This window comes from Rosa rugosa, chromosome 2 (assembly GCF_958449725.1).
Source record: "Rosa rugosa chromosome 2, drRosRugo1.1, whole genome shotgun sequence".
Classification (NCBI taxonomy): domain Eukaryota; kingdom Viridiplantae; phylum Streptophyta; class Magnoliopsida; order Rosales; family Rosaceae; genus Rosa; species Rosa rugosa.
Window position 1 is genome coordinate 19,443,719 of NC_084821.1, and position 14,793 is coordinate 19,458,511.

Genomic DNA, 14,793 nt, shown 5'->3' on the forward strand with positions numbered 1-14,793 from the left:
ACATAAAATAAAGATAATAACATTTTTGTAACTACTCACTTATTATCGGGTCCTCCACCATTAAAGGATGACACTTCCACGACGAAAGAGGGATATGTCCCATTACATCCTCTAAAAGAGTTCATACTTCATAGCTCTCTCTCTCTTGTATCCCTCTTTGCCCATAGTGATAACTATTCAATTGGACGTAGCTTAACTCTATATTGAACTAGGTGAACCAATCCAAGTATCTTCTTTATGACACAGTTGACACTGTGTGATCGTGGTGTATTGAAGGTTAGCTACCGATCATATATATATATATATATATATATCCCAGGAAATTATGAACCAACAACTCTGAACCTATCATCCTACACATCACCTACCCACCTCCAAACGAAGTGCCGAATGAAGGTTTACAGTTGACTCTGCACAATCAAGGAAGAGTGAAACACCCTCAATGGTTGACGAGCCATGGTAAAAGTCGACTAGAACAATAATCTTAACAAAGAACCACGAGCCACATCAAGAACCCTATAATGCATGAGTTGCCACCGAAATTAGAAAGTGAAGTAGGAACTGCTCTTCACTCTGCTCGTGGACCATCATTGCCCGACTAACATAGCAATGCAGCTTGCCTATCTGTCTCTTGAACGCCGAAGGGACGAAATGGCCATAGCAAAGTGTGCTATCCACCACGTAACAACATCTAAGGGCACAAAATCCTCCCCTAAAGAGTCACTCGATTCAAAACCCAGAAAAATTCAAAGACAGTGAGATAAAGAGCTCTGTTAGTAGTTTTCATATAATACGTGAATAAAATATGTATGAATTTTTTTCAAAAGTAGTTATGCAATTCATATTTTTGAAAGAACTAGTTAAATTTCCCATCTTTTTGAAACTAAAGCATTATATACGTACTATTCACAATTTTAAAGTTTTCTCCCGCATTTTACAAATATTATAACATGATAGTTTAAAATTAAAATAAATAATTAACTAATTAATTAAAAAAAATTTGCTGAATTTTTGCAACAAATTATTTGATATTGGCTACCTTAATATTTGTTATATATTGTCCCTATACATTGGGATAGACTTTTTCATATTCAGTTATAGTGGATAAAGTTTTTCAAATTCAGATGTTCGTTGTATTTGCTGTACATGGTGTGAGTTACCATATAATTCTGACCTAAAAAAGAAAAAAATCGAAAATATCTGGCTATAGAAGGAAAAACCATAAAACTCAGACCAAACGGGAAAAAATTGATATAAAACGAAAATTTCCTGTCAGATAATTATTGCGCGATTCAGTACAGGATGACATGGCAGGCAAAACAAACCAAAACCTCCCCTTCTATATTTCACTAAATTTCAGGCGCTCTCATTACTCTCTTCTCGGAGTAGGTGAGCACTACTGATAGAGAGTAGCTAAGCGCCACAGGAAGAAGAAGAAGAAGGAGGAGAGCAACCAGACGAAGAAGAAGACGACGATACTACTCCTCAACTGCTGACGTCTCTCCGATCGTCACCCTCTTCGTTTGCAAGCGTTGGTTTTCAGGAAGCGGCCAAGCAAATCAAAACACTGTAGTGTACAGTGTTGTGTTTGTTATTTCTGACACAACACAACAAAGAGCATCAGAAGCAAACCAAATGCTGCCAGAAAACGCCTCTCCATATTGATTAACCACCACTCCAAGAAATTAAGAAATTGTTTCCGGAGACCAAGAACTCTACTTTGTTAAATAGTAGCTGAACCACAGAGTGGGGTTTCAGCATGGCTGTGGCAATGACAGGACTTGAGGTTAAGATAGTGGTGCTTTTGGTGGTCGGTGTTTTGGCGACGGCGTCGTATTGTGCAACTGTTAGTTACGACCACAGGGCGCTTGTGATTGATGGAAAGCGCAGAGTGTTGGTCTCTGGCTCTATTCACTACCCTCGTAGCACTCCAGAGGTTGGTTTCTCTCTGTTTTTTTTTTAGTCTGTTTTGATTTCGCTTTGTTTGAATCAATGTATGTTGAAGTTTAGTGTTTTGTTTTGGGTGCAGATGTGGCCGGACCTTATTCAGAAATCCAAGGACGGAGGACTGGATGTGATCGAGACCTATGTGTTTTGGAACTCACATGAACCGGTTCGAGGCAAGGTGTGTTTTCTTGATTTCATGAATGTGGGAATCAATCAAGATTGAAGCTTTACGGATTGTTCATGTTTTTTTCGCCATTTGGGGTTTTCTTTACTGTACAATTGTCGGCAAAGTAATCAGAAAGCTATAATCTTTAGATTTGGTTTTAGTATTTATACTTGGGTTTGTTTTCTCCGCAGCCAAAAAGTCTTTTTTTTTTTTTTTTTTTTTTCCTCTGGATTCTTGGTGATAGTGACTCACTATGTGAGAATCTTGCAGTACAATTTTGAGGGAAGGAACGATTTGGTTGGATTCGTGAAGGCAGTGGCAGCAGCAGGGCTCTATGTGCATCTTCGAATTGGGCCTTATGTGTGCGCAGAATGGAATTATGGGTATGAATTTTTTAATATTAAATTTTGCGGTTCTTGCTCAATTGCTCTGATTGGTTTTTTCTTTTTCTTTTTCCTTTTTTTGGGAATAAAGAGAGAGAGAGAGCTGGGTGTTGTACTGGAAGAGTTTTCATGCAATTTTGTGTTCCATTTTTGTACAGTGGCTTTCCTCTCTGGCTGCATTTTATACCCGGAATTAAGTTGCGGACTGATAATGAGCCGTACAAGGTTTCTAATCCCTCTATCCCATTTGTGTTTCTGCTATTTTCTCAACTTCATTAGTTAGATTGAAATATCTGTGGTTTTCAGGCAGAAATGCAGCGGTTCACGGCCAAAATAGTTGAAATGATGAAGAATGAGAAGCTTTATGCATCTCAGGGAGGACCCATCATTTTATCCCAGGTTGAATTCTCTATCTGATTTTGTTGCCACCCAATTTTGGTCTTTGAGACTTTGGTTTCTAGAGGAGATTAATTTTTTTCTGTCAATTATCTCAGATCGAGAACGAGTATGGAAACATTGATAAACCATATGGGCCTGCCGCCAAAACCTACATTAACTGGGCAGCAAACATGGCTGTGTCTTTGGATACAGGGGTGCCCTGGGTCATGTGCCAGCAAGCAGATGCTCCTTCTTCAGTGGTAAGACTTTCTTGTTCACTTTTCATTTGTATTGCATTGGCCTTGTGTAAAATAGCTTTCATTCTCACCATGCTTTCTATACAGATCAACACTTGCAATGGATTTTACTGTGATCAATTCACCCCAAATTCTAACAGCACACCCAAAATTTGGACTGAGAATTGGAGTGGATGGTAAGGGGCCTGGATATTGATATTAAATTGTTGGTACTTTAAAAACTAGTTTGTCTAAACTTGAAGTAACCTTCCAAATGTTTGTGATCACTAGGTTTCTTTCCTTCGGTGGTGCTGTACCTCAGAGACCGGTGGAAGACCTTGCATTTGCTGTAGCACGCTTCTACCAGCGAGGTGGAACTTTCCAAAATTATTATATGGTACTGCAGTTGTATATGAGGTGTATTCTCATTAGAGGACATTATAGGGATGTTTCAATGCTTTAGGAAAAAACATGCAGTGATTTGTTCTCTGTTGATCTTTAACAGTACCATGGTGGAACCAACTTTGGGCGGTCTAGTGGAGGACCTTTTATTGCTACAAGTTATGACTATGATGCTCCACTCGATGAGTATGGTATGTGGTATCTCTGTATTACTTCTTTACTGCTGGTGATGGTGTTGGTCAATTTGCTATCTATCCATACAAAACTGTTCGTCATTACTGGTGTGTAAATGAACTGACATTTGCTGTCAACCTGATGCTTCGACATCAAGGGGATGGGCAATACTTTGATCTTAAAATATAGTTTTTATTATGAGAAGACATACTTATTAGATCATTAACACTCAAAATAAACGCTGCTGCACTTCGGCAGATTAATATAAGTTGCTGTCAGCATTACGAATGCCATAGAGAATCAAATTAACAATTCATTTATGTTGCAGGACTTCTTAGGCAGCCAAAGTGGGGTCATCTAAAAGATGTGCATAAGGCGATAAAGCTTTGTGAAGCTGCAATGGTGGCCACCGACCCAACAATTTCTTCTCTTGGTCAAAACATTGAGGTAGAATCCTTTACTCTTGCCAGAGACTGATTTGTGGCTAAATTAAGAATATGTAGCTGAACTTCTTCTGGAGGTCTGGTTTTCAAGATCCCAGCCTAGGTGAATGGCTCCATATGGCCATATATAGTGCGGACTTGGCATGACTTATTTATTGTTTACCAGCACAACAGAGCAATAGAGCTTAGGACAAGGTAAAACTTTTAGAATATCTAAGAAATGATAATCTGGGGAATCTGAAATGAAGACTTCCCAACTAAAAAGTTGTATGGTTGTTGCTCCCAAGACTCATAGAGAATCTCCAAAATTTGATCATAGTGTTCTTCTGATCTTAGAGCTTCTAGCTTTCACTTTTATGCTCAGTAAAACAGCATATTATTTTTAGTCATTAACATGTAATTTTTTAATTATTTGTATATGCAGGCAGCTGTTTACAAAACAGGATCAGTATGTTCTGCTTTTCTTGCCAATGTCGACACCAAATCTGATGCCACTGTGACTTTCAATGGAAATTCATATCAATTGCCTGCATGGTCTGTCAGCATCTTACCTGACTGCAAAAATGTAGTGCTTAACACCGCAAAGGTTTGCTTCCTTAGCTTCTATGCACATGACTTCCTTCAGAGGTGTTCAGAAAAGTGTATGATAGTTTCATAAGCAACTAAATAATATTGTCATGACAGATTAACACTGCTGCTATGATTCCAAGCTTCACGCGTCAATCAATTTCAGCTGATGTTGAGCCCACTGGAGCTGTGGGCTCAGGCTGGAGTTGGATAAATGAACCAGTGGGTATCTCAAAGGCTGATGCATTTACTAGAAAGGGATTATTGGAGCAGATAAACACTACAGCTGATAAAAGTGACTATTTATGGTACACTACAAGGTATGCAAGCTTAATGTTTGTGCAATTGGTTTCTCAAGATGTGTTAATTGCCTTTTCAGCTAGTTGTCTTGATTTCTTAAACATTTAAATATCCCTTCTACATCAATTTGGCAGCATTGATGTCAAAGATGGATATAACGCTGATCTTCACGTGGAATCGCTTGGTCATGCTCTTCATGCTTTTGTCAATGGAAAGCTTGCAGGTAATATATAAATTAACTACCTTGAATTACAAATTATTTGGTTATACTCATCTGCTCTTTCAAAGTTTCACATTTCAATTTTATACATTTCTTGTATTTGCTTGGGTTCCTTAGTGTAAATCTGGTGGCTGCTTTGGTTACACTTGCAAATACATTTATATTATCTTGAAAGATCAATCTAAAGATAGGATTCCTCTGAGGTGTTGAGGAATGAACATTGCCTTTTCTCAAGTTAGTTTTAATTCCTATAAGCAATTCTGTGTTGTCAACTTTGAAAGTTTAAACCACAAAAACTTGTGCCAACTACAGTGCAACAGAGCTTCAAAATTGTGCCTCTCATAGTTCACCATGTAAACTGAGGTTTTGATCTCTCTCTAATTTAGTGGTCAAATGGATACTTAAAATCATTTCAAAGTTAAAGAGAGTTCTTGACTAGCAACTACCGCTGTCACTTGGAACTGTTTTCACTGTTCTATTATCATATTTTTCTTCTAATTTAATCATTTTCAGGGAGTGGAACAGGCAACAGTGGCAATGCCAAGGTTTCTGTGGACATCCCTGTCGAATTTGCATCTGGGAAGAACAAAATTGATCTTCTGAGTCTGACTGTTGGGCTTCAGGTTTGGATAAATTGTTGATATTCTTTCTTTTATGCATGTATTTGAATCGGAACCCGTATACATTATTCTGTATGGTAGTTTCCATCTTATATTTTCAAAACCAATAAATTTCCAATCAGAATTATGGAGCTTTCTTTGACTTGGTGGGTGCTGGAATCACTGGTCCTGTACAACTGAAAGGCTCAGCAAGTGGCACTACTATTGATCTTTCTTCTCAACAATGGACATATCAGGTCAGTAGATTTAGTAATTCTATACATATCCAAGGGAAGATGGGTGTTATTGCCAAAAAAGAAATCCAAATTCTCATTATGAATAAACAATTGGTACATTCATGTGGATAAAACGAACAATCTGTCTTCATTATTGTGACTGCAGATTGGACTTAAAGGTGAAGATGAAGATCTTCCCAGTGGAAGTTCTCAGTGGATTTCACAACCTACCTTGCCCAAGAATCAGCCATTGACGTGGTACAAGGTAACTTATTATTATATTCTTTTACTTCGGTCTATTAAGTTCTGTCCACCATTTTAAGGGATGTATCAATTTGATCAACTTGACCTTAAGACAAAGGGGTGAAAAAATATTGAAATTAGAACTACAGGAATAAATGTGAAGTTCTGGTGAAATGCAGGTATAAAAAGTGCATCTAACCCCTCTATATACTGCAAGGCGTCTGCACATGCTTTCTATAGCATATGTTGTACATTTTTGGTTAATTGAGTTTCCTTACCCTAGGCTAATCACAATTTATGGAGTGATATAATAAAATTCTTTCCTGTACTAACCAGTAGAAGTTTTTCAGACCCAATTTGATGCCCCTGGTGGCAGTAACCCTGTTGCACTAGACTTCACTGGAATGGGGAAGGGTGAGGCATGGGTGAATGGACAAAGCATTGGACGTTACTGGCCCACTAATATTGCTCCAAAAAGTGGTTGCCCTGACACTTGCAATTACAGAGGAGCTTATAGTTCAGACAAATGCCGAAAGAACTGTGGCAAGCCATCTCAAGAATTGTAAGTGCTAGATACTGTATGGAAATAACTCGAATTGAAACTTCGATTCTGATATGAGTGATATCATTAATCCTACAGGTACCACGTTCCTCGTTCATGGCTGAAATCCAGTGGCAATACTCTTGTATTATTTGAAGAAGTTGGGGGTGATCCGACACAGTTATCTTTTGCCACGAGACAGGTAGAAAGTTTGTGCTCTCATGTATCAGAGTCTCACCCATCACCTGTAGATATGTGGAGTTCAGATTCAAAAGAAGGAAGGAAGTCACGGCCGAGGCTATCACTTGAGTGCCCATTTCCTAATCAAGTCATTTCTTCAATAAAGTTTGCAAGTTACGGAAGACCTAGTGGGACTTGTGGCAGCTTTAGGCATGGCTCGTGCAGGAGCCGTAGTGCTCTATCCATTGTACAGAAGGTGAGATCTTGCTTGCTATATTGATAAACTTCAGTGCACATCTAGGTTTTTCCTTCTTTATGATTAATTTATGTTGGTTTACTGACAAGTGGTATTGTTACAGGCGTGCATTGGATCAAAGAGTTGTAGCATCGAAGTCTCGACTAATACATTTGGTGACCCATGTAAAGGAGTAGCAAAGAGTTTAGCAGTAGAAGTTTCTTGTAAATAGACCTTGTGGGAGATAAGTAAGAGGTTATCCCCAAGTATGTGTAGCTCACAATAAAGTCATTCTCATGAATGGTATTAATCTCAATAATATTCTCAATATTTCTTCCATAAGTCTGATCAATCTCACTAGAATTGTGCCTGTTTAGAGGTATAGGAAAATTGTTGGTATTCCACAGGCAAGGTTAGTCAGAATTTAAGATTACTACAACTATTAGCAAAGATTGCTCAAGTTTTGGTCAAAAGATGCATTTTGGAAACAAAGTAACAATCATTACTATGAAGCTACACATCAACTTATTGATTAAACACGATACATTCAGAGTACAGAATATGTCCTGGACAAGCTTAATGCTGCCTTATTTGTCTGTAGTGCTAAACTAGTTGCCCAAACCCAGATACACAAATAAAATGAACATATGATAGTTCAAAACCAGAAACAGTGTTTATTTCTCTTTATAGTTTATATCAGTATTGAGCAAGTCCAGATTGCCTTTGGAACCTGCAAACCTTGCAGAGAGGTGAAAAGAGTGATGGAGTTTCGTACTTGTCCTCTCCGCCCATCATTGGCATCGGAACTCCAACCTTAACTGGACTAACATAGCCTGGTCTGTAAGTCTTTCCCAAAACTCCTTCCACAAGATCAGATAAGTTGGAAAACCTGAATTGTGTCTCTAAGTGAGCAAAAGTATCATCTGATGGTATTTGGTAGTTGTGAACCTTGTTTTCTTCTGCTCCAATAGGCCTGACTCTTATGTCCATCTCTACCAGCCCTGAAACTGTAACTCTTACGTAGTTTCTATCATCGGTTCTTTCAACTATTACTTCTCTTCCTTCGGCCATGATCCTCCATTCGGCTTCTCCATCAGTTGGGATGCTGACGGACTCACCATCCCACTTTACCATGAGAGCGTCAACTTTGTCATCCCACTTTGAGACTCTCTTTGCTGCAATTACAAGGGTGTGAGTGTCAAACATGATTGAGAGGGCTTGAACCCATGTGAAGTCGCGAGTCCTTCCTAGTGGTCGAGTTCCAATGAAGTGTGCATTGATTTGGAGGTTGTTATCTGAAACAATGGCAAAGTTTCCTCCTTTGGCTCCATGGAAGTAGAACATTACACCATCACCACCTACAAACCTTGGATCATAGCAGAGAGAACCATACCCATTACACTTGGCTTTCCTCCCTGTCAAAACCAAAGTTAAATTATTAGTGAAAGTTTAAACTTCTTGTCATATAGTTGGACATGTTATATTTGTTGCATACTCTAAATCTCAAATCTTGATATGCTACATATGCTACATATATGAGAACCGCTTAACTGAAGAAAGGAAAAATAAGGGTTGAAATGAAGACTAGATAAGGAGGCTCTTACACTTGCAAGTGACTTCACATTTGTTGCCGCAGTTGATGAAACAACCCTTGTATTTCTTGTTCTTCTTTGGCTTTCTCTGAGGGCATTCTGATGGACAGACAAGGGTCTTGTAATAGCAGGCATTCTTTGCTTTACAGAAGCCTCTCTCCTGTCCGGATGCTAACGGTGACAATTCATCGTAGTCATTGCCGTTTCCATTGCCGTTACTGTTGCCACTATTGCCATTGCCATTGCCGTTTCCATTTCCATTGCCTTGGCCCAGAACAAAGGACACTGCTTCCATGGAAACGAGCACAACAAGGAGGGCCACCAATGTATGTGACATTCTTATTGTAGCCATTTCTGGCTAGCTCTTCTCTTTGTATTCTTTCTTCTCCTTCTGCTGATTTACTTGAATTATGAGCTAGAAGGATATATGAAAATGGAATGGTGCAGAAAGAGATATATAAGGAAGCTCTAAGGGAACCCAAGCCTTGTGATTCGGCTTAATCCTTGTTCTTATTGCTTCTTCATGTAATCAAACAGCTTAGGGACCAGCTCTGCTGCTATTATTCTACAAGTCATTTGTTTTGACCAAATGCTTGTTGACTATATTTTGGTTGTACCCCCATACAAAACTTCATGAACAATCAATCTTTTAAGATCCCTAAAGCATCGGTATTAGTTTTGGATCCAAAGATAATGAGGTTGTAGCTTCATAATCAGTATTTTAGTTCTGTAGGCGACTTAACATGACTTTTTAGGATTTGTAATAACCTTCAAGTCCTCGATTGCTTCAAGTTTAATGGTGTATATATGTTGCCCTATATAGCACCTTCACATGAGCATTGCTTACGGCTTCATCGAAGTGATAGAATAAACAGAGAATTGCAATTTGAATGACAGGTTTATTAAAGTTTGTCCAAAGCCACAGACGTCCAAAACATGATTGCTTGCTTCATCTGGTTACCAGTTGACATTAGCGTTCACATTTGAAAGATAACAATGTAACATGTACACCATAACATTTACTAATCACATGTCTCAGAAAGTGTTTCACTCCCCTTCAAAAAAAAAAAAAAAAAAAAAAAGTGTTTCACTCACATTACCATATATGTGCTTGATTTCCTCCGCTCTCCCTTGCTAGTACGTTCCCTGGCAACTTCGAGTCAGTTGAACAATTGTTCATACTGGATTTCGATTTTCGACGATGCATGTTCACTCATCGCATATGGAATCAATAAGTTACATATGCTATCTCTTCCAAATTTTAGGGCATCTTCAACTTGTTTGTTTTGGTCAAACATGCTACCGCACTCAGTTTCCCTTGTCCAAAGAAATTTACTTGGGGCTTCTCAAATTGGCAATTTCCGTTTTTGTGGAGTTGTTCAGTTGTTGTTCTTGTTCTAGAGGTCAAACGTAAATATGAAATCACTTAAGAATGTTATCAGCCCCAGATACTCAACCGACTAAGTTCTCCACCATGGCAGCTCATTAAAAAATGTTTTCATTAAGCTCAAGAACTGGACATGCTTATTTTGTAATTTACATAATTACACCTAATTATGTACCCTATGTAGAACTATCTTGCCATAAGTTACGTAAGACTGAAGAACCCATGGGATGTCACATGAAATCTTATTAGTTTCCTTTAAATTCAGGTTAGATGAATGAAATTACAAAATGGGAATGTATTTCTCAAATTAATATAACTCACTCAATGTGCAAACAACTTCAAGGTTCAAATTTTAGGAGTGTAGGCTTGTTCGAAATCCTAATCGAAACTACTGATATCAATATCCTTGAAAATCTTGTAATTCACTTAATTTGCCAAATCATACAAAAGCAAAGCCACATATAACACAAGATCTGTTGTTCACCACTTAGAATAATGTATTTATGTCCGTAGTTGTTCACCACTTTTGAGGGTTTTACTTCATCAACAGATAATGGTTTACTGCATCATACAATATTGCAGTTCAGTCCATTTATGAATAAAGCCCATTTACATTATTTCTAAAGTTTGGCAACATAGCCCATTTATGAATAATGATTTACTGCATCATACAGTAGGATTTAAAGACAAATTCAGTCATACGTCTCCAACAGCTTCCCTATAATAATTTCTCTATTATAGGGAAGCAAAAATTAAAATCTCCAAAAAAATTTATACTCAAACTCCAACAGATTCTTTATTTTACAGATTCCATAATTCTTTCCTAAATCATTCCCTAAAATTTTACAGATTGCTGTAAATATAGAGAATTTTGTTTTCTCTCTCATCACTATCTCTATTTTAGGGATAATTATAAGAAATCTGTTAGAGTAACACAGCTAAATTTTTCCCTAAAATTGAGAAAAATCAAGATATGGAGAAGCTGTTGGAGTTGCTCTAAATACATTATTCTAAGAGCAACTCTAACAGCTTCCCTATAATTTTTGTATTATAGGGAAGCAAAAGTCAAAACTTTAGCCATTTTTTCTTCTCCAACTCCAACAGATTCCCTATTTTACAACAATCTTTAAAATCTCCATAATTCTTCCTTAAATTTTAGAGATTGCTGTAAATTTAGGGAATTTGGTTTTCTCTCTCCTCATTATCTCTAAAATAGGGATGGTTATAGGGAATCTGTTGGAGCAAAAGAGGCTCATTCTTCCCTAAAATAGAGTAAAATCAAAATATGAGGAAGCTGTTGGAGTTGCTCTAAGGATTTAAGAGAAAAAAACTATTACATGAAAACATGACTCTTGGTTGTTGCGCTCAAATAATGTCAATTATATAATTATTCCACTAACAATTAGTGAGATGATTTAAAAGTATTAGGCTCATTTTGGTATTGCTGTGAAAATACTCAGTTGTCAAAAAACTCATTTGTTAAATTAATCAATAGTGAAAAAACTCAACTAAGTGGTGTTAACTCAGTGGTTAGAGCGCCCACTACCTAGGATCTAAGTCCTGAGTTCGAGTCATCATGGAAGTATGAGTGAAATCCTTTGATTTTACTGTTTTACCATAATCATATTAATTTCCCTAATCAAACGATCAGTGCAAGCTTTAATTTGATTATTTTTTTGTTGAATCAGTCACTAGCTATGCTAAAGAATTCCCAAATGATCCTAAACATTATGCAAATTAAGCATTTTAGTTATTATACATTTAAAAGATTCTCACCCAAAAAGTAAAGAGAAGTTTTAAATACACACCCCTAATTACTTAATACACACTCCATACTTAATACACCACTCATTTAATTTCTCATTCTAATATTTTACTAAATACACAACCCAAAGTACCTAAAATATCCTTAATCTCAAAAATAATGAAATATCCTATTATTTGACTATATTAAGGCTACTATTTAATATGATTAGTATATTCTAGTATATTAATTGATGTTTTGTAAATGACCATATTGATTACTTGTGTTAGTTATTGAGAAATCCATAAAGATTTATTATTGTTCACTTTAAATAGATGCATATAAATAGGTTTTGTATTATTTGAGTTCTCATCCACCAAACACCATGTTAATCAAGTATAAAATTATGAGTTGAACATTTAACCAAAACTATATCAGTAGTTTATTCACAATGGCAGAACTACAAAGTTGTCATTAGAGGGGCTAAACAAATTAACAATTACAAAGTTTTTTCACCCGTGATGTTTTATATTAAAAAATAAATGGATTAATCATATCTCTTAGAAAAAAGAAGAAGAAGAAATTAACTAAAAAATGGGATCCGTTTTAAAAACATTTAATGTCATTGATTTTGAAATTCTAAATATTATGGTTTCTAACCTCATTTAATTACAATTTATATAAGGAAAAATTAAATTAGATAGTTTCTAACTTTATTCTTGTATTACATTAGGAGGTCATGTATAGAAATTTGTTGTGTTTATCTAACAATTTATACATAAATAGTTTAATATAATGAAAATATGATAGATGTTTGTTTTGGTCATTTAACCTACCTACAAAATCTAATTTGAAATATAAAATAATAGGGATGTGTATTAAGTGATTAGGGGTGTGTATTTAAAATTTCTCAAAAGTAAATTTATACTGCAAAAAAAACAGTGAACCAGAAATATAAACTCAGAAACTAGCTAGAATGGGAAAGCTGGTAAAAACACCAATTCGCCTTTCTCTTACTCAAAACACTCTCGCTATGTAGGTTGAAAGAAAGACAATTCAAATACCAATGAAATTGATTAAGAGATTAAATAATTGAATCTACAAGTCAATAGATAGATCAAAACCATCAGAGTACAAGAAAATTGGGTTTTTCATAATCTTAGAGAATTGATTAAAAAAAAAAGAAGCTAAAACAAGAAACTTGGGAAATTAATAAGAGAAAATCTCTAAAATTGGATGGGATCTGTAGAATAAGGAAAATCGAAGAACGAAACAGATGAACAATGAAAAGGCATTGGAATGAAATTGAGTTTGCCAATTCACATACACTCAGGAATATAAGGGAGATTTACCTATAAAAAGAAGAATTAAACACCAAATTTAAATAACCAAAAGGATTGAACTGATTTATAGCGAACAACAACCGAAGAAGAGAGAAAGGGGAGATCAGGAGGGAGAAGAAAGGAGGTTTCAATCATTTAATCCATGGAGTGATGGAGAATAACAAGCGGTCATTCTCAAAAACATTAGGTGATCCTAAATCGCGTTAATTAGACGACCACGTTTCAATAACGCTCGTATATGCCCTATTACCAAACACTAACTATATGCAAAATGTCCAAAATAAGTGATTATATTCCCTTCAGACCAAAAAAAGTGATTATATTCCCCAAAACGCAAAACCAAACGGGGTTAGTAAACCATTATGTATAAATTTACAAAGGATGCAGGATTTCGCATCAAATGGGCATCATGAGCGATTTCTGGGCTCTATGGCCATATAATAATGCATCAACTAGTATTACTCTGCAACGTGGGGCAGCTCATTGCCTATGGTAGAAACCATACTGACAAACTGTGTGTGAAACAAATGATAGAAACCATACTAACAAACTGTGTGAAATAAGCCCTTGGATTAGCCTATAGTGATGAGCAAGGTTGGGAATTGAGTTAGGAACTTAGGATTAGACTAGATAAATAACTCGAATTTGAAATGTTTCCAATATAGTGGATTGTTTGGCATTTAAGAGGAAAATAGAGTGTTAATAAGTTAATATGTGATTACTGAGTATAACGGGAAGGATCCGGCTTCTTTAAAGTGCAAACTCTCTAAAGTTACAAAAGTTCGTAAAATCTCGATCCTCTGAGTAATCTAATGATTTAAAAAGCCACCACTTCATTATAATTGGGTATTTTAGAAATTATATCAAATTTGATGTTAACAATAAGACTAACTTGCCGTTAACCTCATCAGGAAAAAAAAAAATTTCCTTTTCCAGATTAGTTCCTAAACTATGGGAAGAAAAGAAAAATGCTAGCATCTAAGTGGGCTAATCCTCTGAGTGGCCGATTGAAGATCATTGTTGACGGATGTTACGTCTCGTATCTCAATTTACCGGTTTACTAGTCATTTGGACGGTAAATAGCAATTACTTTCACTTTTTACTTTGTTTCGATCTTTTAGGGGCCCTAAAAAGTTGACTTTTCGTTCGGGTCAAAATTTGAGAAAATTTTCTTCATAAAAGTTGTAGAGAACGTTAAACCGAGTCCGTGCATATGTGGTACGTAAAAATCGGAGTTCATATGCGAAAGTTATAAGTGAAAAACAAAAGTTACTGTTTATGGTAATTTGATATATATATATATATTTGAATTTTCTACTGTGGTAACTTGGTAACTCTCTCACTTTCTCTCCTCCTCCCCGTGTCTCTTTTCTCTCTCCTTCCCCGAGCTCTCTCTCTCCTCTGCAACTCCGGCGTCCTCTCAAGTCCGGCCACCTGGGAGCGAGCTGCGGCCATAATTCTCTTCCTCTCCTCTTCC

General features: G+C 36.5%; 2 protein-coding genes across 2 annotated transcripts; one reads left to right on the forward strand and one right to left on the reverse strand.

Annotated features, from left to right (window-relative positions):
• Positions 1 to 1,294: 1,294 nt before the first annotated feature.
• On the forward strand, positions 1,295 to 7,592 carry LOC133730103 (beta-galactosidase 8). The gene is made up of 19 exons (XM_062157774.1): positions 1,295 to 1,936; positions 2,030 to 2,125; positions 2,384 to 2,496; positions 2,655 to 2,721; positions 2,803 to 2,895; positions 2,991 to 3,134; positions 3,219 to 3,307; positions 3,402 to 3,507; positions 3,616 to 3,703; positions 4,015 to 4,133; positions 4,554 to 4,715; positions 4,814 to 5,016; positions 5,131 to 5,219; positions 5,730 to 5,839; positions 5,959 to 6,072; positions 6,218 to 6,316; positions 6,645 to 6,856; positions 6,935 to 7,271; positions 7,375 to 7,592. The coding sequence occupies exons 1-19, from the start codon at positions 1,760 to 1,762 to the stop codon at positions 7,480 to 7,482; spliced, it is 2,526 nt and encodes an 841-aa protein (XP_062013758.1). The 5' UTR covers positions 1,295 to 1,759; the 3' UTR covers positions 7,483 to 7,592.
• A 151-nt stretch (positions 7,593 to 7,743) lies between these two features.
• On the reverse strand, positions 7,744 to 9,302 carry LOC133730104 (uncharacterized). Its single transcript, XM_062157775.1, has 2 exons — positions 8,855 to 9,302; positions 7,744 to 8,665 (listed from the first exon to the last, which is right to left on the reverse strand). Exons 1-2 carry the CDS (start codon positions 9,192 to 9,194, stop codon positions 7,947 to 7,949), a joined length of 1,059 nt encoding a protein of 352 aa, XP_062013759.1. The 5' UTR covers positions 9,195 to 9,302; the 3' UTR covers positions 7,744 to 7,946.
• Positions 9,303 to 14,793: the final 5,491 nt, after the last annotated feature.

Excerpts from the sequence above, each read along its gene's own strand:
- LOC133730103 (XM_062157774.1), top strand. The coding sequence starts at position 1,760 with ATGGCTGTGGCAATGACAGGACTTGAGGTTAAGATAGTGGTGCTTTTG. Across the intron at positions 2,497-2,654 it reads TGCGCAGAATGGAATTATGG|TGGCTTTCCTCTCTGGCTGC; the intron begins GTATGAATTTTT and ends ATTTTTGTACAG. Across the intron at positions 6,857-6,934 it reads GGCAAGCCATCTCAAGAATT|GTACCACGTTCCTCGTTCAT; the intron begins GTAAGTGCTAGA and ends TTAATCCTACAG.
- LOC133730104 (XM_062157775.1), bottom strand. The coding sequence starts at position 9,194 with ATGGCTACAATAAGAATGTCACATACATTGGTGGCCCTCCTTGTTGTG. Across the intron at positions 8,666-8,854 it reads ATGTGAAGTCACTTGCAAGT|GGAGGAAAGCCAAGTGTAAT; the intron begins GTAAGAGCCTCC and ends TGGTTTTGACAG.